This window comes from Humulus lupulus, chromosome 7 (assembly GCF_963169125.1).
Source record: "Humulus lupulus chromosome 7, drHumLupu1.1, whole genome shotgun sequence".
Lineage (NCBI taxonomy): Eukaryota > Viridiplantae > Streptophyta > Magnoliopsida > Rosales > Cannabaceae > Humulus > Humulus lupulus.
The window spans coordinates 202,317,301-202,343,838 of record NC_084799.1 but is presented as its reverse complement, the minus strand read 5'-3'; the positions used below and the strand labels follow the sequence as shown (position 1 = coordinate 202,343,838).

The window sequence follows — 26,538 nt, the reverse complement described above, 5'->3', positions numbered from 1 at the left end:
TGAATTTGGCCTATATTTTGAAAGTGAAAAATAAATAATATACGAAGGTAATGGGCATGAAAGTTGTAACCCTATATCATAGGCTTCTATGTATAAAATTTTGTGCAATTTTGAGGTGTGTAGTGAGTGATACGAGCAAAAGACTGAGAGATGTACAAATATAAGGAAAAAACTTGCGAAAATTGCCAGCGAAAAGTGGAAATTTTGTCAAATGTGGACTTATTGCTCCGTTTCACCTCCAATAGAAGCATTTAACCATGAGATGTCATGGGGGAAAATATCGAATGAGTAGAACACGGAGGTAATACATTACGGAGAAATTAGTGAAATCTCCAATTTACCAAAGGGGTATCCCTTTTAGAAAAATTTGATTTCTATAATTTGAATTCGGATAATAATATTTTGAAAGTGAATACTAAATAATCTGCCAAGGTAATGGGCACAAAAGTTGTATCCCTATGTCTTAGGCTTCTATGTATAAAATTTTGTGCAATTTCAAGGTGTGTAGTGGGTGATACGAGCAAAATACTGAGAGATGTACAAATATAAGGTAAAAACTTGCGAAAATTGCTATAGAAAAGTGGAAATTTTGTCAAATGTGGACTTATTGCTCCGTTTCACCTCCAATAGAAGGATTTAAACATGAGATGTCATGGGAGAAAATATCGAATGAGTAGAACACGAGTTTAATACATTACGGAGAAATTAGTGAAATCTCCAATTTACCAAAGGGGGACCCCTTTCAGAAAAATTCGATTTCTATAATTTAAATCGGGCAATATTTTGAAAGTGAATACTAAATAATCTGCCAAGGTAATGGGCACGAAAGTTGTAGCCCTATATCTTAGGCTTCTATGTATAAAATTTTGTGCAATTTCGAGGTATGTAGAGTGTGATACGAGTATATATTTTTTTTCATTTGATTACATTTTTAAAATGTAATCTAATTATTTTTATTACATTTTCAAGACATAATTTAACTATTTTTATTACATTTTCAAGACATAATTTAACTATTTTTATTACATTTTCAAGATGTATTCTTATTATATTTAATGACATTTTCAAGATGTAATCTAATTATCTTTAATTACATTTCCAAGATGTAATCTTATTATCTTTAATTGCATTTTCATGATGTAATCTAATTATCTTCAATTACATTTTATTTGATAAAGTAATCTATTTTTTGTCCCAATAATGTAATTAGAATTTGATAAAGTCCAATGTGTTTTTTTGTATCAACCAAAATATCCAATACATTTGTCCCAAATGAAAATTTTCAAGTGCAAAATATACCATAATAAAAGTTCCTTCTAAGAAAGATGTCTAATGAGTCTAATAAAAGGCAAATTGTAACATTTGTCAAATACTATCTCTTTATTAATTGCAAGCATCTAAGTCTTGTGTGGCTATCTTCATCACCTAGATAAAAGAAAGAAAAAAAATGCAATAAGAAAACAAAACTCATGTTATTATCATAAGCAATACACATATCAGTTGGTTGCTATTTTTCTAAAAACAAATAAGCAGCATAACGTTTATTTTTCATTAAATCCTAAATTTTGAAACCTGCAATTAAATCTCAAATGTTCACTGAACAATTCCAAAAATAATATGATACAACTCATTATTACAGGTAGACCAATCTTTACCTCATTGTAACTTTGTCGGCGAGCCAAGCAATAACAATTCCAACACTTTCTTTGGTACTAGTTATCCATAAAAAAATGCAATAAGAAAACCAAACTCATATATTATCTTCTTAACCAATAAGCATAACAACAAGTTGCTATTTAAAAAATAATAATCTACAGCGTAAAAGCTATTTTTCGATAAATCCTAAATTTTGAAACCTGCAATTAAATCTCAGATATTTCGATAACAGTTCCAAAAAAAATGACACAACTCATTATAATATGTAAGATCAATTTTTACCTCATTATGACTTTGTCGGCTGGCCAAACATAACACTTTCAACACTTTCTTCAATACAAGTTATCCCTAAGGTAGACCTCCACAGAAATGCATCAGGCTCTCTTGCAAAATCAACACCAACCTTCATAGAAAATGGTCTAATAAGGGCATCAAGAACTAAATATTTTGGATTATTTGAAATGAAATATCCATAAGCAACAATATTCCCATAACCATTCCAATCCAAAAGCTTGCATCTTTGGCCTTGAGTTCCAACACTCCCATTCTAAAATCACCTTCCAGCCACAAAAATTCTAAATGACCGAAATATTATGAAAATTTCGAAGTAATTAATTATCTTGAAAATTTATAAACAAATGATAATATTGGAATCTTACTAAAGTAGGACTATCTGCATTGGAGAAATGATTGCTAGAAATCCATGAGAGTGATTGGAGAAATGGAAGACACAATTGGGGATGAGAAATGGGAGAGAGAGAGAGAGAGAGAGAGAGTGAAAGAGTCCTATTGTGTATCTTTTGCCTTTTTTTTTATTATCAAACCTTATCACTAAATAACTAATAAAATGTTTATTTTTTTAATATAATTTGGTATCGTTTTTTAAAACGTGTTATTATCTAATGTAATTAAATAATAAAATTGTTGTAGTAGTGATGATTGCTGTTAAGAGCTATACAAGCTTATATACTACCAAACAACTCACTATATCTGGGTTATGATTACACAACTCATCATCATGTCCACTCTTATTACATCGAATAAAATATTATTACATACGAAAAAACTACATGATTACTTTCACAAAGATATTTTATTTCATAATAACAATACAAAAGTAGAAAAACATAACCCATTTTAATAAAAGAAAGTATAGTGACTTATCAAGTGAGCTGATGGAGCTTAAAAAAATTAATTATAATTATTATTTAGTTTTTAATAAGTCGATACAAGGTTTGAGTAGGGCTTGGGAGCGTTGTGCAAGTTGCATGTATTCTTTGTATGAAACCCCTGAATAAGTAGGGGTTTGACCATGTGCTTCTAAGAGCTCTGGTATTGGGTCAATCTTTGTGTTCATCCCTGGTCCATGCACAGCCACTATTGATATTCTAGTGCTTTTGTTATTCACCACTGCTCTATGATTCACACTCTTGTACAACCCATTGCTTAGGATCTGCCACATCAACAACATATATATATATTATAAATACATATACTTTTAAATAATATATATATACAAAATGAAATGAGCCCCTTGACAAAATAGTCTAAAATTATAGGTCAATTTACACTTTGGCCTACTTTAGAAATTATTTAGCGGAATGACCTTCAACTTTCAGACAGATGGTCTAAATTTCAAACAACTAGTCGAAATTCAGTTAGAGATCATTTTTTCAAATAATTATTAAAAGTAGGGGAAGTGTAAAATAACTTAAAAAATACTATTTTACTAATTATCGCTAATGTGGACATTATAAACAAAATTATAAGGATGTAGGTAATAAGTAGGTACCTGGATTTGATCACCAATGCCAACAATCATGGTATTGGGCATGGCTTTCCAATTGACCCATTTTCCTTTATGTAGGATTTGAAGACCACCAACGTGGTTTTGCATAAGGATATTCATAAGGGCTAGATCTGTGTGAGGTGGGAGTTCAATTACTTTCTCAGGGTCTGGACAAGGTGGATACTGGTTTGATGTCAAGAATTGAAATCCTTCATCCAAATTGGTGGCCTTTTTTAAGCAATTAGGCTCCAACCCTAATGTCTCAGATATTGCTCTCATTATCACTGTTGCTAGTTGTCTTGTTTTTTGGCTATACTCTTCTGCTACTTCTTTGAAAATCACCAATTAGTTTTAAGATAGAATATTAATAATGAACAGTTTGAGAAAAAAAGCAAAACAATTTTGATTATAAACAAGATCGATTCTCGAGTGAATAGTACCTAAATCCAGATGGTTTGTAAGGTGAATGAAATTGAGGGTGCGCAATGAACCTAAGAAAATTCCTCCAAAAGAGGAGTTTGTTGCCCTCTATATTGCAATTAATATTGGTTCCGTAACATATTGGCTGCATCACATCCCTAGCGTCTTGGAACTCATTCTTATCCTCTTCTGACATATCGAAAAAATCCTCAAATGATTCCACCCACTACAAGAAATAAGCTCTCTGCCGGCGCAATTCGGAATTGCGCCGGCAAAAACTACTTTCACCGGCGCAATTGGTGAATTGAGCCGACAAAAATGAACACCTTTTCCGGCGCAAATTTGTGCCGGCAAAGGTGACTTTTGCCGGCACAATTCGGGGTTGCGCCGGCAAAGGTATTGGGTTTTAAAAATTGCATCACTTTTGTCGGCGCAACTACGAATTGCGCCGGCAAAAGTACCATCAGATTTTGAAAAAACCCACAAACTTTTGCCAGCGCCTTTCACCTAATGCGCCGGAAAAAGTCAACGTGTTTTTTAAATTTACACACGTTTCAAAGAAGGTAGGTGGGTATACTTTTGCCGGCGAGTTTCGTTGCGCCGGCAAAAGTCAAAAAATGTGCTGGCAAAAGTCGTAATAACTAAAACGATGTCGTTTTGCAGTAGGGTTTAGTGAACACTTTTGCCATCGCAACGAAACGCGCCAGCAAAAGTCGTAACGATATATCAGAGTCGCAGCCTCCTTCTTCCCCGTTTCAGTTCTGTGTTTGATAAAGTTTTGCTCTCTCTCTCCTCTGTGATATTCTCCGACCACCGGTAACCCATAATCCCACGCCGTGGCTCAAGTTATATAGTGAAGCTTCTCTCAAGGTTAGTAAAATGAGAAATTTTTTAACATTTTTGGATTTTTTTCTCAATATTATGTTTTGTAATTGTATTTTTTTTTTTTGTTATTCTCTCCCTATGAACAGGTGTGTTGTAACTCTCTCGGTGAAACAAGTGCAAATGTTAGTTTATATATATATATATATGTTTATATATATATTTCAGTTTATATATATATATATATTAATTTATATATATTAGTTTATATATATGTATATATTTATATATATTAGTTATATCCGAATATATATATACTTAAATTTGTCTTTTTTTTTTATATATCTGTATATATGTTTGTATATGGATATATGTTTATGTATTTCTGTAAATGGGTGTGTATATATGTTTATTTAATGTTAAATTTTTTTAGAAAATTGATTAATATAAATGTATGTGTGTGATATTTGTTATTATAATTATATTTTTCTGTTTAAAAAATAAATAAATGTGTAGTTTTAGAAAAATGATATTAATAATGAAAAAGAAAATATAATTTTAGTATTTATTAAAAAAAATTTGATTTGAGAATGTATATTTTTTTAAAATAAATTTTTTTAAAAAAATTTGATTTGAGAATGTATAATTTAATTATATTTTTTTAGTATATTAAAAAATAGATTAGATTATGTATATTAAAAATATATATATTATATTTTTTATATTAAATATTATTTGTTTATAAATATTTACTAAATAAATTGTTTTGATGTTACTGATATAAAATGATATAAAAAGATTTGATATATGTTATTAATCTTGGTTTATGTTGTGCATGTTATGAGAATGTTATGTATATTGCTCTAGGAATATTCTGGTTATATATGTGTTTAATTTGTAGGTTTTTCAATTTTTGGGATAGTTTGAAATATAGTCGTTATGCTGCCCAAATTTTGTTGGAGTTAGTAAAATTAATAAAAGTTTAATAACTAATTAAATAAAAATTTAAGTATGATTAAAAATTCATCAAAAAAATAATTTTTAACTATAATTTAAATAAAATAAAATTACCAATCATAATAATTAATAATTAATTTTAACATTAATATTAGATGTTTTGTAATTGAAAAAGTTAAAAATATAAATGATTTAATAAAATATAAATATAATAAAATTATTATTGATTAAGAAAATAATCCAATACAAATTGAAGAATTTAATAAAAAATTACAAAATGGAGATTAATGTATAATTAAATTAATTTTAAATTAAAAGTAATAAATAAGTAAATGTTAAAGTAGACTAGTCAACGGACACGTGGCAGTACATGATTGATAAAATTTGTTATTATTCTTAAAATATTTTTCAATTTAACAAAAAAATAAAATTTACATTTTTAAAAAAATATTCAAAAAAATTTTCAACTTAAGATTAAGTATGAAAAATACATTTTTTTTAAATTTAATTTTATATTGTTAATATCCTCAAATTTTTTAATTTATTATTATTATTATTATTATTATTATTATTATTAAAATCTTCCTATTTATCATTTTGTCTACTTGTTTGCAATTAAAGATTAAGTAATTTTGTTTAAAATCTAAGCAATAATTTAAGATTAAATATTTTTTTTACTTAATCCTAAATAATTGATTAAAAGCAGCAAATTTGATTTTTTTTTGTAAAAAATGAAAAAAAAAATTATTTTTCGTTACCTTTAAATTAGAAAACAATAAATTGGATTTTTTTAAAAACATAAAAAATATAAAATGATTTTTTTTATGAAAAATTATTTAAAATAATAATAATAATGTGTACCAATCATGTGGTGCCACGTGTCATTTAAGTGTTAGTAAGTTGTAAGTTTAAGTAATTTAGCCGGAAATATCTCTATAAATAATTATTTTTGCCAGAGATAGGATATTATTATCTGTTAGTGATAATTAGGGAGACAAACAGTCATGAAATACTTTGACTATCATTTCCCTAATTTTAAGACAATTATTAATATTTTCTTAATTATTTCGCTTAAAGATGGCGAGCGACAGGAGCTGGATGAGTGCGAGGAATCGTTGGTCTCTGGAGTATAGAAATGGTGTTAAGGAGTTCTTCGATATCGCCAAAAATCAGTTGAACGATCGGGGTTTGGTTCGCTGTCCGTGCAAGAAATGTGGGAATGTTAAGTTCCAGCCTATAAATGCAATTTCGATGCATTTATTCAACAATGGCATCGTACAGTCCTACAAAGTGTGGCATTACCATGGAAAGGCGCTGCCGTCGCCACCAGCTGTGGTACGAGATCATGATAGAGATGAGATAGCGGATATCCTGGAGGATGTTTACGCTGAAGATGACGTTCCCGCTGGAAACTATAATGATCCTCCCCAAGATGATCCTCAACATCGCGACAAGTATGACAATTTATTTAAGGAGATGTCAAGTGAACTGTACCCGGGTTGCCAAAAGTATTCCGCGTTGAACTTCTTGGTGAAGCTGATGCATCTCAAAGTAATTAACAAGTGCAGCAATCATTACTTTGATGGTTTGTTGGAATTGTTAGTCGACGCTATGCTTGACGAAACAATTTTACCTAAGTCTAACTATGAGGCGAAGGCAAAGTTGCGGAGTATTGGATTGGGATATGAGTCCATCGATGCTTGCAAGCATGACTGTGCACTGTTTTGGAAGGAGAATGCGAATTTGGAATTCTGTCCGGTTTGTGGTGAGTGTCGCTGGCAAGATAATCGTGGGAACGGGAAGAAAGTGGCCCATAAGGTCATGCGGTACTTTCCGTTGACGCCGAGATTGAAAAGGCTGTACAGTTCCAGATATACTGCAGAGGATATGAGATGGCACTATTCTAAAAGGCCAAGGGAAGATGGTGTGATGAGGCACCCCGCTGACAGTAAGGCGTGGAAGCACCTTGATGAGTTGTACCCATCTTTCGCAGCCGAACCTCGAAATGTTAGGCTTGGGTTGGCTACAGATGGTTTCAATCCTTTTGGGAACATGAGCAACTCTTACAACATGTGGCCTGTGATACTTGTCCCATACAACTTGCTGCCGTGGAAGTGCATGAAACCACAGTCATTAATGTTGTCTATTCTTATTCCAGGTCCTTCTTCACCTGGAAAAGATATCGATGTCTATATGAGACCTTTGGTTGACGAGTTGAAGGAGTTATGGATGAATGGTGTCGAGACAAGAGATGCATACAATAGTACCTTGTTCAATATGCGTGCAGCAATCTTGTGGACCATTAACGACTACCCAGCTTATGCTATGATGTCTGGGTGGAGCACAAAAGGGTACAAGGCGTGTCCCACATTCAATGAAGAAACTCCCTCTGTAGGGATTAGAAGTAAAATTGCATACATTGGCCATAATAGATTTCTTGATATGGATCATGAATGGAGGAGCAAACGAGCACTATTCGACGGAAACAAGGAACTCAGGCCACCACCGAAACATTACTCCGGTGATGATGTGTTGAAGCAATTAGAGAATTTTCTGATTAGACATCCTGGGAAACACAAAGAATTTGGTGGTGTGAAACGCAAAAGGGCTCCGATTGAACTTAATTGGTCGAAAAAGAGCATATTTTTCGAGCTTGATTATTGGAAGGAGTTATTGTTGAGGCATAATTTGGACGTAATGCACATTGAGAAGAATGTTTGCGACAGTGTCTTGGGAACTTTGTTGAACTTAGAGGGAAAATCCAAAGACACTGACAAGGCAAGACTTGATCTAGCAGACATGAAAATTAGGGAAAAACTCCACCTCCACAAAGAGGGAAACAAGTGGAAGAAACTGCACGCCAGTTATACCCTCAGTGTCCCGGAGCGTCGAGTTTTCTGTGAATTTGTGAAGTCAGTTGAATTCCCGGACGGTTTTGCTGCAAACCTTTCGAAGAATGTCAATGTCAATGATGGCAAGATAACTGGGTTGAAATCACACGATTGCCACGTGTTGTTTCAGCAGTTGTTGCCTGCCGCAATTAGGTCATTTTTTGTTCTGGAAGTTCGGAAGCCAATTATTGAGTTGTGCGGTTTTTTCAAAAAACTTTGTGCACGGACTTTGAATGTGAAAGACCTTGAGAAGATAGAGACAGACATTATCACCATTTTATGCAAGTTGGAAATGATATTTCCTCCAGCATTTTTCGACATTATGGTGCATTTGGTTTTGCATCTTCCGAAAGAGGCAATTCTTGGCGGTCCCGTGCACTTTAGGTGGATGTATCCCATTGAACGTTCGATGGGAGTGTATAAACAGTATGTAAGAAATCGTGCACGTCCGGAAGGTTCAATCGCAGAAGCTTACGTGGTGAACGAGGCTTTAACCTTTTGCTCAATGTACCTGCGAGGGGTTGAGACTCGATTCAATCGACCTGAGAGGAATGACGATCGCGTTGAATCCCAGCCAAATCGAGAATATTCTATTTATAAGGCTGTTGGTCATCCATTTGGTAAGAAATCAAGTATGCTCCTCAATCCGCAGTTAAAGCAAAAGGCTGAGTGGTATATCTTGAACAATTGTGCCGAAATTAAGGAGTACCTTAGGTGTGTTTTCTAGTATTTTTTCAATAATGATGTTTGGTTTATATACCGAGTAAATGCCAAAATCATAGTTTTTTTTTTCATTTGTAGTGAGCATATGGATGAATTAAGAAGACGGGGGGGCTCGAATCTTGAAGTTCAACAAGAAACTGATTTTCCTCAGTGGTTCAAAGAAAGAGTATGTATATTAGTCAATTATTTTCTGAAACCCCACTTAATCAATCCAAAACTAACTTTCAATGTTAATGTTGATAGGTGAACGGTTTTGTAACGACCCACTACTCTAGACTATTTGGACCATTAACGAAACTATACATAAAATCCTTAAAAGAACTTACATTTGCGAAAATACCATAATTTTATTAAGTAACTTATAAAAATAAGAGTTACTTACAAAGTAAATACCAAAACGGATATGGGATCCCATTGTCTTTAAAACAAAAACATAATTTCAAAATAATAAGACATTACATAATTAGTGCGGAAAATACATGTAAAAAGACATAAAACCGAAACTACATCCTCGAATCGAATAACGCTCGGCCCCTTGACTCCATTCACCATCGATACACATCCTCCAAGCGTCACGAATCTTACCGCCTCTAAAGCTTATTTTTCTGCACAAAAACAGAAAGGAGTGAGCCTAATGCCCAGCAAGGAAAATCTAACACATAGTCATATACATAATTTCATAAGAAAACATAAAGACTTAACATAATACATATAACATACACTTATTATAATGGCCATTATTACTTGGGGTCCCATAGACTAAACAAGCATATGCCCATGGGATTAGTGGGGTCCTACTAGCTAAGTAGGTCATATGCCCATAACCCATTTGGGGTCTTGTTAGTCATATGGGTCATATGCCCAAGCCTACAAACATACACATATATCATAACACTTTTAATAACATAAAACATATAGATAACATAATCACATAACATGTTGATTCTAGCCTATTTCCTTACCAAAGTTACCGAGATTATGGACTGAGTTGGGATTGTTGGAACACTCCTAAAACCATAAGAAAGAGTAAGTCTAAAGAAAGGAGATGAAATGAAAGAGATGGAAAGACTAAACCATAGAAAACATACTTACCGACTTATATGCTTAAAAGCTTGGATTCCCTAACCAAAATAAGAATGAGGTTAGGGGACTGAGTAGAAGGTTTTGAGAAAGGAAATAACATGAAATGAATGAAGTAGAGTTTCGGTTTTACCTCAAAGATTTGCAAGATCAATCTAACATCCACCGAAATACTATAGCACTCACTTCCCAAAGTGTTTGATAAGCTTATGATGTTTAAGCTTATAGTTTTTCCCCAAACCAAGTGTTTACACTCTCACACTCACTTAACACTAGCAGCCTCTGAACTTAGAGCAAATGGTGAATAATGGCTAGGTACTAGGTCCTATTTATAGAGTTTGGGAATGAAAATATCTTGATTTTACTTGAATAAAAATAATGGCTTTTTAGGTGAAAATCATTTGAATAATCGTTCAGCAGAGGCTGAAGACTCGTTCAGAAGATGCTGGACTGTTGAAGGAGTTTGAATGGCTGAAGGGAAAGGAATTCAAAAGTATTTGATTTCATGCTGGTGGAGGCGATATATCGCCCCCTATAGGCGATATATCGCCTGGACCTTTGTTCCCGAGGCGACCGTGCATCGATTCGTGTTTTCCGTATCTACGTGCTGCGACATATCGCCCCCTATAGCTGCGATATATCGGCATACGCTGAATATTTAAACACGAATTTACACATTTTTAGCTGAGTTTGAATGGAGTAAACAGCCTTGACTAAGCCCTCAACGTGCTCAAAGCTGCTGACTGACCCTATACATTCAAACTTTTACCCTTATTTAATTTAATCCTCAAAAATACTTAATCCTTAATTACCATTCAAAACATGTGCTTAAAATCCTATTGGTTGATGTCTAAACCTTATAATATAATAATATAATCCTTAATATCAGACACATTAATCAAACCTTAGGTTATACTTAATATTCTTAAACTATAGGTTAAACTTAGAAAATCTATAAGTACTACTATGAGTGTCCAAATAACTCCCGGTCTGAACCAAAAATCCAAAGTAACAATGATAACACTAAACATACTATAATACTACTAAACAATTAGCTAAGTAAAGTTCTTGGACTCTACAGGTTTGCATGAGTCAACACCTATTGAAGTAAATAATTAATTGTATGCTCTCACAAACAAATCAAGCGGCACCGTGTATTCATATCCAGGGATGATAGTGAATGGTGTGAAATTTGTGACTCGTGGTCGTGATATGAAGCTTAAAACACAAAATTGCGGTGTAATGGTGCCAAGTGAGGAAGGAGTGAACTACTATGGAGTTTTGGAAGAAGTAATTGAATTGTCCTACTTGATGGGTTACAGTGTTGTCCTATTCAAGTGTAGATGGTTCAATACAAGTAGAATTAAAGTGGAATCCAATTTTACGAGCGTATATGTGAAAGAAGAATGTTATAAAGATGATCATTTCGTTCTCGCATCTCAAGTGAAGTTGGTGTATTATCTTCGAGATGTGAAAAATGGGGATGATTGGAGGCTCGTTAATGAATACATTCCAAGGAATGTATGGGATTTCTCAAATTCCGATGTTGATGATACTGAGACCACAAATGATATACCAATATTGCAAGAAGTTAATTCTTCTTCATTTCAGTTGTGGGTAGAACTTCCAATTTTTGATAATCTTCAGTATGATCGGGTTGATGTCAATGCCACTGAAGTGCACAGCGTTGATGATATGGTTGGCGAAGGTTCAGATGAATTTGTTGTCGATGATGAAGTTGAATTTGAAGAAGACACGTTGGCCGAGTATGAAGACGATGAGGATGACGATAATGTTCTAGTTGATAGTGATAGTGATAGTGATGTTCGTAATGATGTTGTAGTTAGTGATGATGAGGACAGTGATATGTAATTTAAACAAGTGTATGTAACTTTTTATTTAATTCAATGAAAACTTTATTTATTATCATTAATTAATGATAGTATCAGATATAGGTACACACGCACCTATTGGATGCTTTGGGGATAGTCAATGTATTCATGTACTGGTACTCATTTTTTCAATATATTTGATGAAATATGTTGAAAAAATGGGTAGTCACACATGTCTGCTTACTATCTCCAAGGGATCTATTAGGTCGGAATAGGGTAGGTTGGGAAAGACAATGAGTAATAAAATGTTAATTCAATAACAAAAAACAATAGTGATGGACCTAGTGGATGCCTTGGGGATAGTCAATGTATTCATGTACTAGTACTCATTTTTTCAATATATTTGATGAAATATGTTGAAAAAATGGGTAGTCGCACATGTCTGCTTACTATCTCCAAGGGATCTATTAGGTCGGAATAAGGTAGGTTGGGAAAGACAATGAGTAATAAAATGTTAATTCAATAACAAAAAACAATAGTGATGCACCTAGTGGATGCCTTGGGGATAGTCAATGTATTCATGTCCTGGTACTCATTTTTTCAAGATATTTGATGAACTATCTTGAAAAAATGAGTATTAGCACATGTCTGCTTACTATCTCCAAGGGATCCACTACGTCGGAATAGGGTAGGTTGGGAAAGACAATAAGTAATAAAATGTTAATTCAATAACAAAAAACAATAGTGATGCACCTAGTGGATGCCTTGGGGATAGATAATGTATTCATGTACTGCTCCTCATTTTTTTAAAATGTTTGAGAAACATTTTAAAAAACTGAGGAGAAGTACATGACTCCTTACTATCTCCAAGGGATCCACTAGGTCGGAATAGGGTAGGTTTGGAAATACCATAATGAATAAATGTTAATTTTATAACAAAAAACAACAGACATACATAATTTGAATTAGTTAATTAATGAATATTTTAATGTAGAATGGCCGAAACAAGTAATGACACAGGTGGTGGCTCCAAAAGAGGCAGGGGAGCTTATTACGGTGCCAATATCGAGAAGGAGCTGGCCATAAAAAAAGTTAGTCATTTGAAAGTAGAGTTTTATAAAGAAACTGGAAAAGCTATTCAAAAGTACGGCAAGTGGTTCAACAATTCCATGGCTCATTATTTGCGTAGCACCGTACCCCCAACTACACTAGCTTGGGAACAAGTAAAACCAGCTGATATTGAAGTTATTCGAAAGAGACTATCTGTAAGCATTCTTGAAACCTTTAATAACTCATTATTAAATATTTTGTCTATCTTCATAATATTTTAACAAATTCCAATTTTAATTGTGATTTTAGGAAAATTCATTTATCCAGAAGACAATCCAGTAATCAACGATGCCATGGTAAGACAAATGCAAAAACATTTGACTGATTGGCGCCACACGATGAAGAAACACTGGGTAGATGTTGGAGGAGAGGTGGACAATGAGAGAGCGAAGTCAAAACCTTTTGTGTCGATTACTTCTTCTGATTGGGCAATTCTGTGTGCTTTTTGGGCTTCTGATTCTCACCAGGTATGCCGTAGATTTTACATTAATTTTTAATTATAAAATTACAATTTAGATTAATGAGTACTGTTTTCTTTTTGAAGCGTATATCGAAGAAAAATAAAGAAGCTCGAGCTAAAATGACCATACCAGGAGGACACGGTTCCAAATCCATCGTTGCCCATGTTTATGATCACGTAAATTATAATAACTTATATCCTTACATTTACGAAAATATTATAAATGTCACAATGTTTAAATAATTTGCTTTTTTAGATGGATCCATCTACTAGCCAGCTCCCGAGCATGATCGACACATTCGAGCACCTCCACAAGAAGAAGGATAAGTGGATTAGTGATGCAGCGGCGACAAAACATGTAAGTTGCATAACCTTAACTAATTTATGATCATTTAACTTTAAAAAAGTTTAGTAAATAATTAATAAATATTAATTATTAATTGGTTGTTGTCAATTAGTAATTATTTATTAATTATTAATTAAATTTTTAACAATGAAATCTTTATAATCTATGTGCCAATATTTTTATGATTAATGATTGTGGACTAATAAAAAAAGAATGTAACTAATGTTGTCCCCGTATCAGGGAGCTTGCGGGCTAAAGTAAATTTGGTCATGAAAATCCATTTCTAACTGAAAAACATGCAAATGTAGTTGATGTATATGTTTGGAGACGTAAATTCCCCATTAATGGAATTAACTGCACCTACCGTATATATCAATAATCTCTTCATGATTTTCAATCAGAAATGGATTTTCATGACCAAATTTACTTTAGCCCACTTGCTCCCTGATACGGGAACAAAATTAATTACATTCTTTTTCAATCACTGGTCTGCAGTCATTAATGATAGGATGTTGGCAGATAGATAATAAAGTTATATTTTATATGTTGTTATATTAAAAATTTATAAGTTAGGTTTTCAAATAATGTTATATTGGAATTCGAAATATATGTTTTTTATTGTGCAGAATGAGATGACCGAACGTCGAGCATCGCAGAGTACGGCCCCTGCATCATCTGCTGCTTCTTGTGTCGACGATAATGTCGACGGTCATTTCCCGCCTGATATGGATATTGTCACGGATGTCTTTGGACCCCGCTCGCGTTATAAGAAAGGGTTTGGGGGGTTTCCTAGGTTGAAGGCAATTGGCGCAAAGAGGGCAGCATCTTCGTCAACTTCTCAAATGTCCGGGCAATTGCCACCTGAAGTGGACACCATTTTGCAACAAAATCAGGACATTATGCTAGAAAATCATAACCTAAAGAAGCATACGACTAAACTTGAGAGTCGTTAACGGCATCAAGATCTCCTGCTCAGTGCTTTGTTGAAGCAGGTTGGTGAATTGGCTCCTGGTTTTACTGTTGACTTACCAGACCAGGATTCGGACGAGGACGATGATGCTGACGGGGGCGGGAATGATGAGGCGGGCAGTACTCATTTGTAGAACTTTTTTTCTATTTATTTAAAATTTAATTTATGAGACATTTATTTTACTAAATTACTTTTATATTTTTATGTTTGGTGGAGACAATAAATATTAATAGTTGTAATTTTTTATTTATTTATTTATAAAATTTTAATTTTAATTTTATTTCTAATTAAATAATATTACTAAAAAATTAAATAATTATTAGTATATTAAAATTGAAAATTATTAATTAATATTAATATATTGAAAATAATATTAGTAATTTAATCAAAATTATTATTTTAAAAATATTTTTATCAGCGCAAAATTACGTCGGCAAAAAGTTTCAATCTTAACTTCACATATACACCTTTACCGGCGCAAAAATGCGCCACTAAAAAAGTAAACTATTGTCGGCGCATTATTGCGCCGCTAAAAGTGTTTTCTACAATATCGTGACAGATTTTTTTACCAGCGCATCCATATTTTTACCGGCGTATTTTTTCGTTGCCAAAAAAGGCCATTGTCGGCGCATTATATTTGCGTTGGAAAAAGTGAAATTAGCGATGGAGATACGACGCGATTCTTTGCGTTGCGCCGGCAAAAAATCATGGGTTTTACCGGCGCAAAACCATACTTTTGTAGTGACCATTTTATTCATCAAACTTTCCGAAACACCATGGTTTGATCACCTAGTCATCAATAAAGAGTCCACTAATATATTTATGTATACATATTATAATAGTAATAAGAGAAATGATGTGGGCACACATTTTGTATATAAATATATTATACATATTTATGTAGCAAATTTTGTCCAACCATCACATTTTAAAATATGAGTGTGTAATGTTTTCAATGTAAATGTGTGCCCATATCATTACTAGTTCTAATATTAATAATAACTTGAAGAAAAATAGAGTAATGATACCTTTTACACAAAAATATTTCGTACATATATGTGGCAGTTAATGATTTTCAACTTAGTAAGATCTATTTTTAATTAATGTGATTAGTTAAAAAAAAAGCTCACATTAATTAAAAAATTCAGCACATATCAGTACTCAATGAATATATAAGTGGATAATAATAATATTAATTGCATGTGCATGTATACATACATACATATATACACACACTAGATCTTATACAATTACTCATTTTACCTTACTAATAGGGGTAAAAGTTGTGCTACCACTATAAAATTCTCCTATATATATATATATATATATATATATGATGACAATTATGCATCAAGTCACATGTATATGCCAGATATGTGTAAAAGAGATATAAAATAAGTTTCAAAACAATTTTTTTTTTATGTTTTTGGTATCATAAATTACTCAAAATTTATCAAAAAATTGTAGAAGATTACCCTTTCAAAAAAAATTTAATAATATATTATATATGTGATTTTTATATTTTATTTATCAACTAAACGTAGAATAGAAGTTCTTAATTTTATTTTAAATTAAGTTTCTACAAATAAATAACTCAATCAAATTGAACATTTATCTAGATAACATATCAAACTTTATATTTATATGATGATTAACACCGGCACACCATATATGAGTCAAACTTGTTAGGTTTTGAAAGCAATAAAAACTTGTTAGGAGTATATAATTACCACGAAGAAACCCCAGTGCTGACAGACGTTGCGGAGGTGAGAGAGCATTTTGGAGCGTTGATGAAGATCGGGAGAGGTGAGAAGGGAGATATCAACGGTTGGGATTGAATATTCAGAATTGTCAGAATCAACTTCTACTACTTCTTCATCGCTCGGTTTCACGGCGGACGCGTATTTCGATGCTTCCACGGCAGTTGCAGCCATATCTACAGAGCGAGAGAGTTGAGAGTTCTAAGGAGAGATCGAAGAGGATGATGCTTTGTTTTAATATCTATGCCACTTGATATTATTTTGTTATGTTTTAATGTGTTATGCTTTGTTTATTAGAATATTAGACTGCATTATACTAGGGCATGTGCTTGGTCTATCAAAAGTTGTGAAATTACAAGCCACTAGACATTATATAATCTAATTTTGTCTTTTTTAAACTTAGTTTATTATATTTTTTTCTGTTCATTTTAACTCTATAGTTTTTGGTTTTTGGACAAAGGGATCCATTTGGCTTCTAAATGGATCCATGATACGTTCACATACCAATTATGTTAATGTTAAGAAATGATGCGTTCATTTCTTCCAATTGTCAAATTTGTACGTCTTGGTCTACTTTCCAATTATTATGATATTGGGTCAAATTTGTACTAAATTGACTGTTCTCAAAAAAAAAAAAATACTAAACTATGACCCTTTTAAAAACAAATACTGAACTCTGAGTCTGACATTGAACCAAGGATCGTGGGCATACTTTAAAGATGGAATAAAAATCAGCTACAATCAACCTTACAGTACATACAACGTTGTCGGTAGAAATCTACCAAATTTTGGTATATACCGAGAACAATGTAGCATGTACCAACATTGGTACAATTTTTTTATAGTACATTATTTATTAATTTAAATTAAAATAGATTATAATTATAGTATTAACACTAAAATTAAAACTGAAACAACAGATTAAAATTAAAATAGTTATACTGGATATTTAATAAAAGCTCAAGAGTATGATTGTTGAATCAAAATAAAAAAGTTATCCCAAGGATGAATATATAATAGTTTATGAAATCGAAACATATATATATATATATTATCCTAAGGAAATTGAGATTTCGTGAAAGGGAAGTAGTTGCAAAATATTTTAGCTATACCCTACTCTATACTCATCTAAATCTGATTTTGCTTGTTCTGTTGGCATTATTTTAAAGGGTAGGTAACCATTTGGTATCCTGTATTTTTACAAAGTATTATTTTGATACCCTCTGTTTTCAATAATACTTATATGGTACCCTGTATTTTAAAATCGTACATATTTGATACTCTAAACTCAAATTTAATTAATAAAATTTTACCAATTTAATCAAACTATTGTCAATTATGTAAGTTCCAAATTTAAATTTAATTACTCAATTACATATAACTGATGACAGTTTGATCATATTGACAAAATTTTATTTATCAAATCTGAGTGTAGGGTATCAAATATGTATAATTTTAAAATGTAGGTTACCATATGAACATTATTGAAAACAGAGGGTACCAAAATCATACTTTGCAAAAATATAGGTTACCAAATGAGTAAATTTCCTATTTTAAATGAATTATATTGTCCAAAGCATGCCTAAGATACAACCTTATCTGTTCACATACACAAACAATATAATTCTTTAAAACATGATACATAAAACGTGTATGTACAGACAAGCAAGAAATTGGACAACTAAGTTATTAATTAATGAAGCCCAAATTGATGCTTTTATTCCTCATATTAAAACATTATTATTACAAATATGATATAGTAGGAAGATGATAAAAAGGGAAACATAATTATTGAAAATAGCATACAGTCGTACTTACTGGGGGCATCAACAGATATTTATTATCATTCGGCCATGGCTGTGGCTGTGGCTACATTCAGCAAGAGTTTCATGTCGTCTTTCACTTCTGCAACCGTGGACACCTTGCGTTGACTATAGTCTTCATTTTGCAATGTAATTGTTTCTGGAAATTTTCCATCTTTATTAGATTTCTGGATTGCTATGGAAAGTGCGCTCCAATTTTTCTCATAGCTGATAATATCACCTTTTGGGGGAAACTCTGATTGAAAGCCATGGAATTCCAGTTTCTGCTGAATATATTTGAATCTTGCAGCCTCTGAAACCATTTGGATAACAATTAGAAGACTCCTACGAAGATCTTCGGTAGGCTTGTTGCTATCAAAACTTTTGAACTTTTCAAGGGAATCGTTTAATGGCTTGAATCCCAAGTTAGTTTTCTCTCTTAGTTCCGTTCCCAAGCTATTATAATTAGTTGAGAGCTCAACATCAGCCCTTTTTTTCTTAGGACATTGAGGGAAAAGTAAAGCTTTGGAATTGGGAGGAGTTTCTTTGAAGAAGTAGCAACGCTTTTCTGAGCCATCTACTTGATAGGCCACCACATATGCGTTGAGAGCATCTATTGCAAATGTGATGGAGACACTTGGATTGTGAAGATTCACATACACAAGCTGTTTGTCTCCGACCGCAGCGGATTTTGTTCGCAACACTGGAATGTCGTGGCTCTCGGTTCCACTACGCAATTCTGTTCGTAGAGCTTGGATGAACCTCTGGTATGATGACACAGTCAGATCTATTTCAGTGTTCATGCTCACAGTGTTGTAGCTTACTGATTCCATTTTCAATCTCACAGTGAGAGATGGCTGAGATGGTCCAGGAGATCGATCTAGAGAAAGTAAGAAAAGGGAAGAAAGAAGGGGTGAAGGGAATTAGGGATCTGCGTTTGCTATTTAATATAAATTAATTTGCTAAGAAATCTCTCAATTTTCGTATTCTTTGCAAACCAACCCCCATATATTTCTCAAATGTAAATTTGAGTACTAGGCATATAATACTAATTCATATATATGAGAGAATACGCCATGAACATAGTAGGTAGTAGGTGTACATAAGTATTGATCATTAATATTGTTTAAAGTTAAACAATTTACTATTATTTATAGGGTAGGTAATCATTTGATATTCTATGTTTTTGCAAAGTATTATCTTGGTACTATGTATTTACAAATAATGCTCATTTGGTACTCTGTATTTTGAAATCGTACATATTTGGTACTCTGCATTCTAAAATCATACATATTTGATACCCTGTATTTTAAAATCGTACATATTTGATACTCTGTATTTTAAAATCATGTATCATTCAACAAGAGTTAGGTATGTGTTTGGATGAGTACATGCACGAGTGGTGGGGACCAGGTGGATGAAATTGGGTATCAAAAGATGGATATAAACTAGTATTCGAAATTAGCTTTGTTAGGAAGCGATCGAAAAATGATCAGTCACCTAGTGGATTAAGTAAACCACTTTAATAAAAGCAAGGAGTATATTGCATGCTAATCGGCATATGTTTCATATGTGATTTTTTACCATATAATAAATTCCATTAGTCATTTCGGAATACTGATCATAAGGAAAAGCAAGTGAAGTCAGATCAATAATGGGAATCTTTATGAGTGACTAGAGATGCCTCTTTATTTGTAATTTTTGTTTTGAATGTGTAACATCAATTCTCAATCGAATAATCTACTACTTTATATTAAAGGTATATATATAGTGGCGAAGGGAATCAATTCAATTAAGCTATCTCTAATTCTTCCTAGTATAAAGATAGATTCCCCTACCCTTATCAACAAGATAGTATATGTATGCAAACATACTACAATAAATTTTATCGATAGCACTCTCATTTCCTCAATAAATTTACTCATGCTAGTCGAACTCTACTATGTATAGTTGAGTTTTATACTACGTGTCACGACCCAAGTCCTAGGCCGTGGCAGATTTGTAATATCCATAACTTGAGTGGTCAAAAGTCAAACTTTGACCTTTGTTGAAAAATAGTCTTTATAAATGATAATTTAATTTATAATAAATCGTACTATGATTATAAGTTAAAATAATGAAATAATTCCTATAATTATATATAAAAATATTAGTGATAAAAGTATAATAATTTATCATTATATATAAAACAATAATATCCCCACAAATATATAATCACCAAATAGTTAAATTTATATAAGTATATATTGATCATTAATATTTTTTAAAGTTAAACAACTTATTATTATTTATAGGTAGGTAACTATTTTGTACCCTGTGTTTTTGCAAAGTATCATCTTGGTACCTTGTATTTACAAATAATGCTCATTTGGTACCCTGTATTTTGAAATCGTACATATTTGGTACCCTGCATTCTAAAATCATACATATTTGATACCCTGTATTTTAAAATCGTACTGTTATATGAATACACTTATAAGCTTACAAGAAAATTATTTAATCAGTTACAAGACTATACTCTCAGCAACAAATAACAAGATACAGTTACAACTTCTTTCTAACAGCTTCCTAAATCTTGACTACTACTCAGATTACGACTCTTATAAATAAGAGGAGAGCTTTACCAAAAAGGAATTACATTTTTTGATAGCCAAGAGAAAATCAGAAGTCTTCAAGCTGTGGTGGTCAAGTTCTCTCTTTTGATCCAAGGTTTCAGTTCATGTGAGAAATAAGAAAAACAAGAGAGTTTTGTTAGTGCATGTAATCAAAGGGAAAAGAAAGAAAAACCCAGAAGATAGAGAGTGAGAGTTCGAGGTTTACCAGTCGATTCTCTGTGGCTTGGAAACCTCCATTGATGTTGTAAATCTGCTTCAAATAGTGCAAGGAAGAGCTTCTCTCTGAGGCGAGTTCAACGAGGACGTAGCGCCTGTTTTGGGGGTGAACCTCGATAAACCTGGTGTTTTCTCTCCCATTATCTCTCTCTGATTTTTTTCTGTCAAAAGCCCTAATTTTCTCTTTGTGTTTTGTGTTTACTGAGATGTTGAATAAATTCTGATAAACCAAGAAAGACAAATGTATAAATCTAACTCTGTTTTTTTTTTGGTACTGTTTGACTGATACGTGTATGAATGTGGTCCAAGTATTTGTGTCAACAAATTACAAATATAGCCTGTTTGTGTTTAAGTTCTGTGTGAGTTGGTGTAGGGACATTAAAGTAATAAAACCTACACGTACATATTTGGTACCCTAAACTCAAATTTAATTAATAAAATTTTATCAATTTAATCAAAATACTATCAATCATACGAGCTATAAATTTTATATAACTACTGACAGTTTGGTCATATTGACAAAATTTTATCAATTAGGATACTAAATATCTATGTTTTCAAAATACGGGGTACCATATGAGCATTATTGAAAACAGATGGTACCAAAATGATACTTTGCAAAAACAATAGATCAATTTAATATGTGAACTTGAATCTGTTAGTGGTGTTAGAGCACTAAATTAAACAATCGATCAATTTAATTAATAATAACTGTAACGTCCCTAAGATAGGGTACGTTCACCACATACTCGTAATTCTAGAGTTTACGAGTATGTTAGGCACTTGACCAAAAGAATTAAATAAAATGATATGAAGAAATACAGAAAAATTTAAACCTTTTATATAAACTTATTAGTAGAAATTATTACACGTATGAATACTTTAAATTTAAGGCAGCCATATGAAAACTCTAAACCATTATTGCATTGCTACTGAGTCCGTGCTCCACAAGTTGCTCAACAGCTAAAGCCACACCTGGAAAAATATTGGAAAATAACATAATGAGCTAACGCTCAGTAAGCAAATCTCATGCATACACATACACATGAATGTCGTGAGTTTGTAGTGCACATATACTAATATGCTGACTTATATACTTATGCATTTCATTTATTGCTCATGCACTTTCAAACTTTACTTTTATGCTCTTTCTTTTAGTTTCACATTTTTATGGGCCTGATTTCACTTGTGCACACTGTTTGATTCAGCCAATGCCTGCAGGGCTTGTTACATATATCATATAGAATCTCATGGGTTCTCCTCCGGCTAGCCATCATCGCAGCTAGGCTCATCATAACACTCATTTCATCGTTTCCATAGCTACCATACTTATTACACATATGGAGGAGAAAGACGAAAACATGGCAAACATATCTGAATGGTCAACTCTGACCTAGCCCACACTAGTGGGCAGCCACTATAAGTCTTATAGACTTCCGTCTTCTTTACTGAACTTACTTGATTGCTTCATCAAAACAGTAGCACCCTTTTTAAACATCTTATTATCACTTTGCTTAAGCCTTGTGTCATTAAAATGTTCACTTCACATAAGACATTTAAAGGCATTTCACAATTTTCCTCATATTTATATGCATGGTCTTATATCACATAATAATGTATCACATAACTGTACATGCCATGCATACATGCTGATGCTGAAATGCCAATGTTCATGTTCATGATTCATGTTTGATGGTATTCAATCAAGGCATTGTATCACATCTCATATAACTCAAAACATCTTTAGTCATAATACATGAAGTTTTGGGTTGGTGGCGTTGTTATACCTTAATGTAGAGCTATGGCTCAGGTCTAAGGTTTCCAGCCTAAAAACATAAACGCTTCATATATCATAACATATAACAAATCATGAACATAAAGTAATCTACATATCCATCAACATAAGAACACATACTTGCACATAATTCATATCATTCTTAACCAAGTAAGACATCTTTCATATATCACGGAACTCATCAATTACATATCACACAACACCCTTATGGTGTTCATATAACCATTCTTCACATACTTATCATATGCATCATCATCATACCATACTTAACTCATCAGATGTACACAATCAATGTAGTCATGCATCTTACACTTAAGCACAAAAAAGGTGAGATTTACTTACCTTAGGTCCTTAGCTTATTTTAAAATTGCTCAGCAAGATTCAATCAATCAAATCCATACAAATCCTATTCAAGGCACATCATTTATTAAATTCTATCAAAATCGTAAATATACACTATTGATAGTGTATATTAACAATATCATAAACTATATGAATGATAATAATAATTATTATCAACGTAATACAAATAACTCTTCATATAAAAACATTGCTCATTTAATAATGTACTCTCATGATAATAATAATAATAATAACAAAATACCTCAATAACAATACATATATGAATGTATATATATTCAAATAGTCATTTTATAAAAGAAATCATATTTTTAACATAAAATTGTAATAATCAATATAATGATAATAATATAAATATAAATATTTATATTATTATTAATTAGTCATAATATCAATTCCAGTGATATAATAAATATACTTTCTCCAAAATTCACTGGTCTTACAAATATCAATAACTGTAAGAAACTAATATTTGATATTATTTTAATATTCAAATATTAATAAAAATATTAATATACAATAATAATGGTTAAATAATAGGTTTACTATAAATCACACTTTTCATATATATATATATATATATGAATCTGTATTCTTGATTTACTTAACAAAACAATAACAATAATAATTAAAATTAATTAATCATAATAATTTCCATATTAATGGAAAATCAATTAAATATGTATTTTTATAATTTATTTAATATTTAATATTTTCTAGAAAATTTGACAGCACAACGGCTATAAAGTGGACAATTCCAAAATCAAAACCTGTATAAAAAATACATATAATCCCAGACAGCCAGTATAATTACAGAAAAATATTCCATATATCAAGAATATATAATTATATACTGTAAATACACATAATAACAATTATTCTAATCAATCACAATTAAATCACAATATATAGGTCAAAGAAATTATACCAAAGTGATCGGGTTCCACAACAAGTCAAACGATGATTTTCTGAGACTCAAAACGTACTTCAAAACCTCGAACGCTAAGTTTCGGCCTTCGGTCTACGGTGGATCGCGGTGGCTCGTGGTGGGCCCACCACCCAACTATGGTAGATGTAGGAACAAGTTATTGGGTTTTGAAGCCCACAACACGATGGTGGTGACGGATCGGCAAACAGATGCCCGAGGTGGCCGAATCGCAACTTTGAAGTCGCGGGGTGGCCGAACTTAAACCGACCAGTTGAGGTGTTTAATCGGCGAGTGAGCTCTAGATTCCCGCGTAGGTCGATAGTTCGGAGGCCTCTGAATCCAACAGTCCAGCGCGTGGCTATAAACGGTGATCGCCGGTGGACGTTCGGTGGTCGGGCAGACGCACGCGAGAGAGAGAGAGAGAGAGAGAGAGAGAGTGACTTTCTGAGGAGAGAGAGAGAGGGTCTCGGGTAAAAAAAGAAAGGCTGAAGCCTTTTCTTTTCTTTTTATTTTTTTTATTTTTTATTTTTAAAATTACATTTGGACCCAAAATACTAAAATTCTTTTCAAATAAGCCCTTTAGCAAAACTTTCTTAATTTTATAAAAATCCCCAATTAAAATTATATGACATTTGGGTCCAATACTTGACTACTCAAGTTTCTCTCTCTTTAATCTCATTAAAAACATAAAATCATATTTTAAACACTATTTTTCCATTACTATTTCTTAAATTTGTAAACTTGTACATTTTATGTATTAAAACTCTGATTTATAATAAATAAATGTATTATGAAAATGTTGGATATTACAATAACTCACTATTAAATTAAAAATTCGATAAGTAATTGCAGTTCCTGTTTTCCCCGGGACACGTGGCATGACATAATGGGTCCATGGGCTCCCTCAAAGAGATAGAGGTCCATCCTGAGCCCAATGAACAAGGAAGGAGAATGTCGTGATAGCCCGATCATCAATGAGCCCAACAACGTTCGATATGGGCACGACCATAACCAGGGAACCGGGACCAAGATGCAAGTCTGACTCATATTCCCAGTCCCAACCTACCCATATCCCCCAGGATGCTAATAGAGGTAGCAGGCTCACTAGTCTGGGAATAGGCCTTGTCAAGAATGAACCCAAGTCATGGTGAAGATTTTGTAAAATGAATTTTAAAAAAAAATTAATTTAATCATATTAAATTTTGTGGTATGATTGTATACTACATAAAATAATATAATAAATGCCCAACAAATAGCATTTTATAGAAATAAAATACCACAAGGCCCACAACCCTGGAGTTGGCGCCAACCACTGTCCAAATGGATTGTGGCCCACACATCGGCCCAATGTAATTAGGGCTAGGTCTTATTTTGATTATTATATTAATAAAATATAACATAATGAGAAATATATATTAGATGCATTTTCACATTATTTGCCAAGAGAGAAAAATAGATAACTTTATCTAAATTGTGAGAAAAATAGTTTCATGTGTTGAGATTCAAAAATGTGTTCTTCTGTATCCTACCAAATAGCATAGACATCCATTTATCTTCTTCTCTTTGTGTAAGCCATAGTGTGGAAAATGATAGGTTAGGAGACTAAAACATATATTGATTTGCCATAAGGCATATATTGATCACATGCTTGTACATGCGTGTACATATATTGATCAAATGATCAATCAATGTTTTTTTTTTTAAAGAAAAAAATGGTTAAACGTGAATGCACATTTGTACAATCTACAGCAAGAAGGTTAGTTTTCATCATATATTAATATTTAAAGTCAAACATTTTATTAATCAAAATAATATTGGCTTAATTAAACTAACCATAAGTCATCACTAGGCATTTGGCATAAGTCATCACTATAAAAATGTATGTATGTGCGTGAAATAAATGTCACCTCTTTGCATTATTCCAAGAACTTGCTCAACTAATAAACTATATATATTAATTTTAATAAGACAATAATTCATTTATGAATTTTTTTTTTTTTTTTTGT

General features: G+C 32.3%; 2 protein-coding genes and 1 long non-coding RNA gene across 3 annotated transcripts; all 3 read right to left on the bottom strand.

Annotated features, from left to right (window-relative positions):
* Nucleotides 1–1,421: 1,421 nt before the first annotated feature.
* Nucleotides 1,422–3,724, bottom strand: LOC133792603 (2-oxoglutarate-dependent dioxygenase 19-like). The gene is made up of 5 exons (XM_062230512.1): nucleotides 3,449–3,724; nucleotides 2,945–3,109; nucleotides 2,016–2,203; nucleotides 1,656–1,712; nucleotides 1,422–1,425 (listed from the first exon to the last, which is right to left on the bottom strand). Exons 1-5 carry the CDS (start codon nucleotides 3,722–3,724, stop codon nucleotides 1,422–1,424), a joined length of 690 nt encoding a protein of 229 aa, XP_062086496.1.
* A 12,821-nt stretch (nucleotides 3,725–16,545) lies between these two features.
* Nucleotides 16,546–19,651, bottom strand: LOC133789136 (ribosome-inactivating protein gelonin-like). The gene is made up of 2 exons (XM_062226875.1): nucleotides 18,635–19,651; nucleotides 16,546–16,992 (listed from the first exon to the last, which is right to left on the bottom strand). Exon 1 carries the CDS (start codon nucleotides 19,449–19,451, stop codon nucleotides 18,660–18,662), a length of 792 nt encoding a protein of 263 aa, XP_062082859.1. The 5' UTR covers nucleotides 19,452–19,651; the 3' UTR covers nucleotides 16,546–16,992; nucleotides 18,635–18,659.
* A 1,410-nt stretch (nucleotides 19,652–21,061) lies between these two features.
* On the bottom strand, nucleotides 21,062–22,971 carry LOC133790142 (uncharacterized). Its single transcript, XR_009873929.1, has 2 exons — nucleotides 21,439–22,971; nucleotides 21,062–21,314 (listed from the first exon to the last, which is right to left on the bottom strand). It is a non-coding gene; the product is annotated as an uncharacterized LOC133790142 (long non-coding RNA).
* Nucleotides 22,972–26,538: the final 3,567 nt, after the last annotated feature.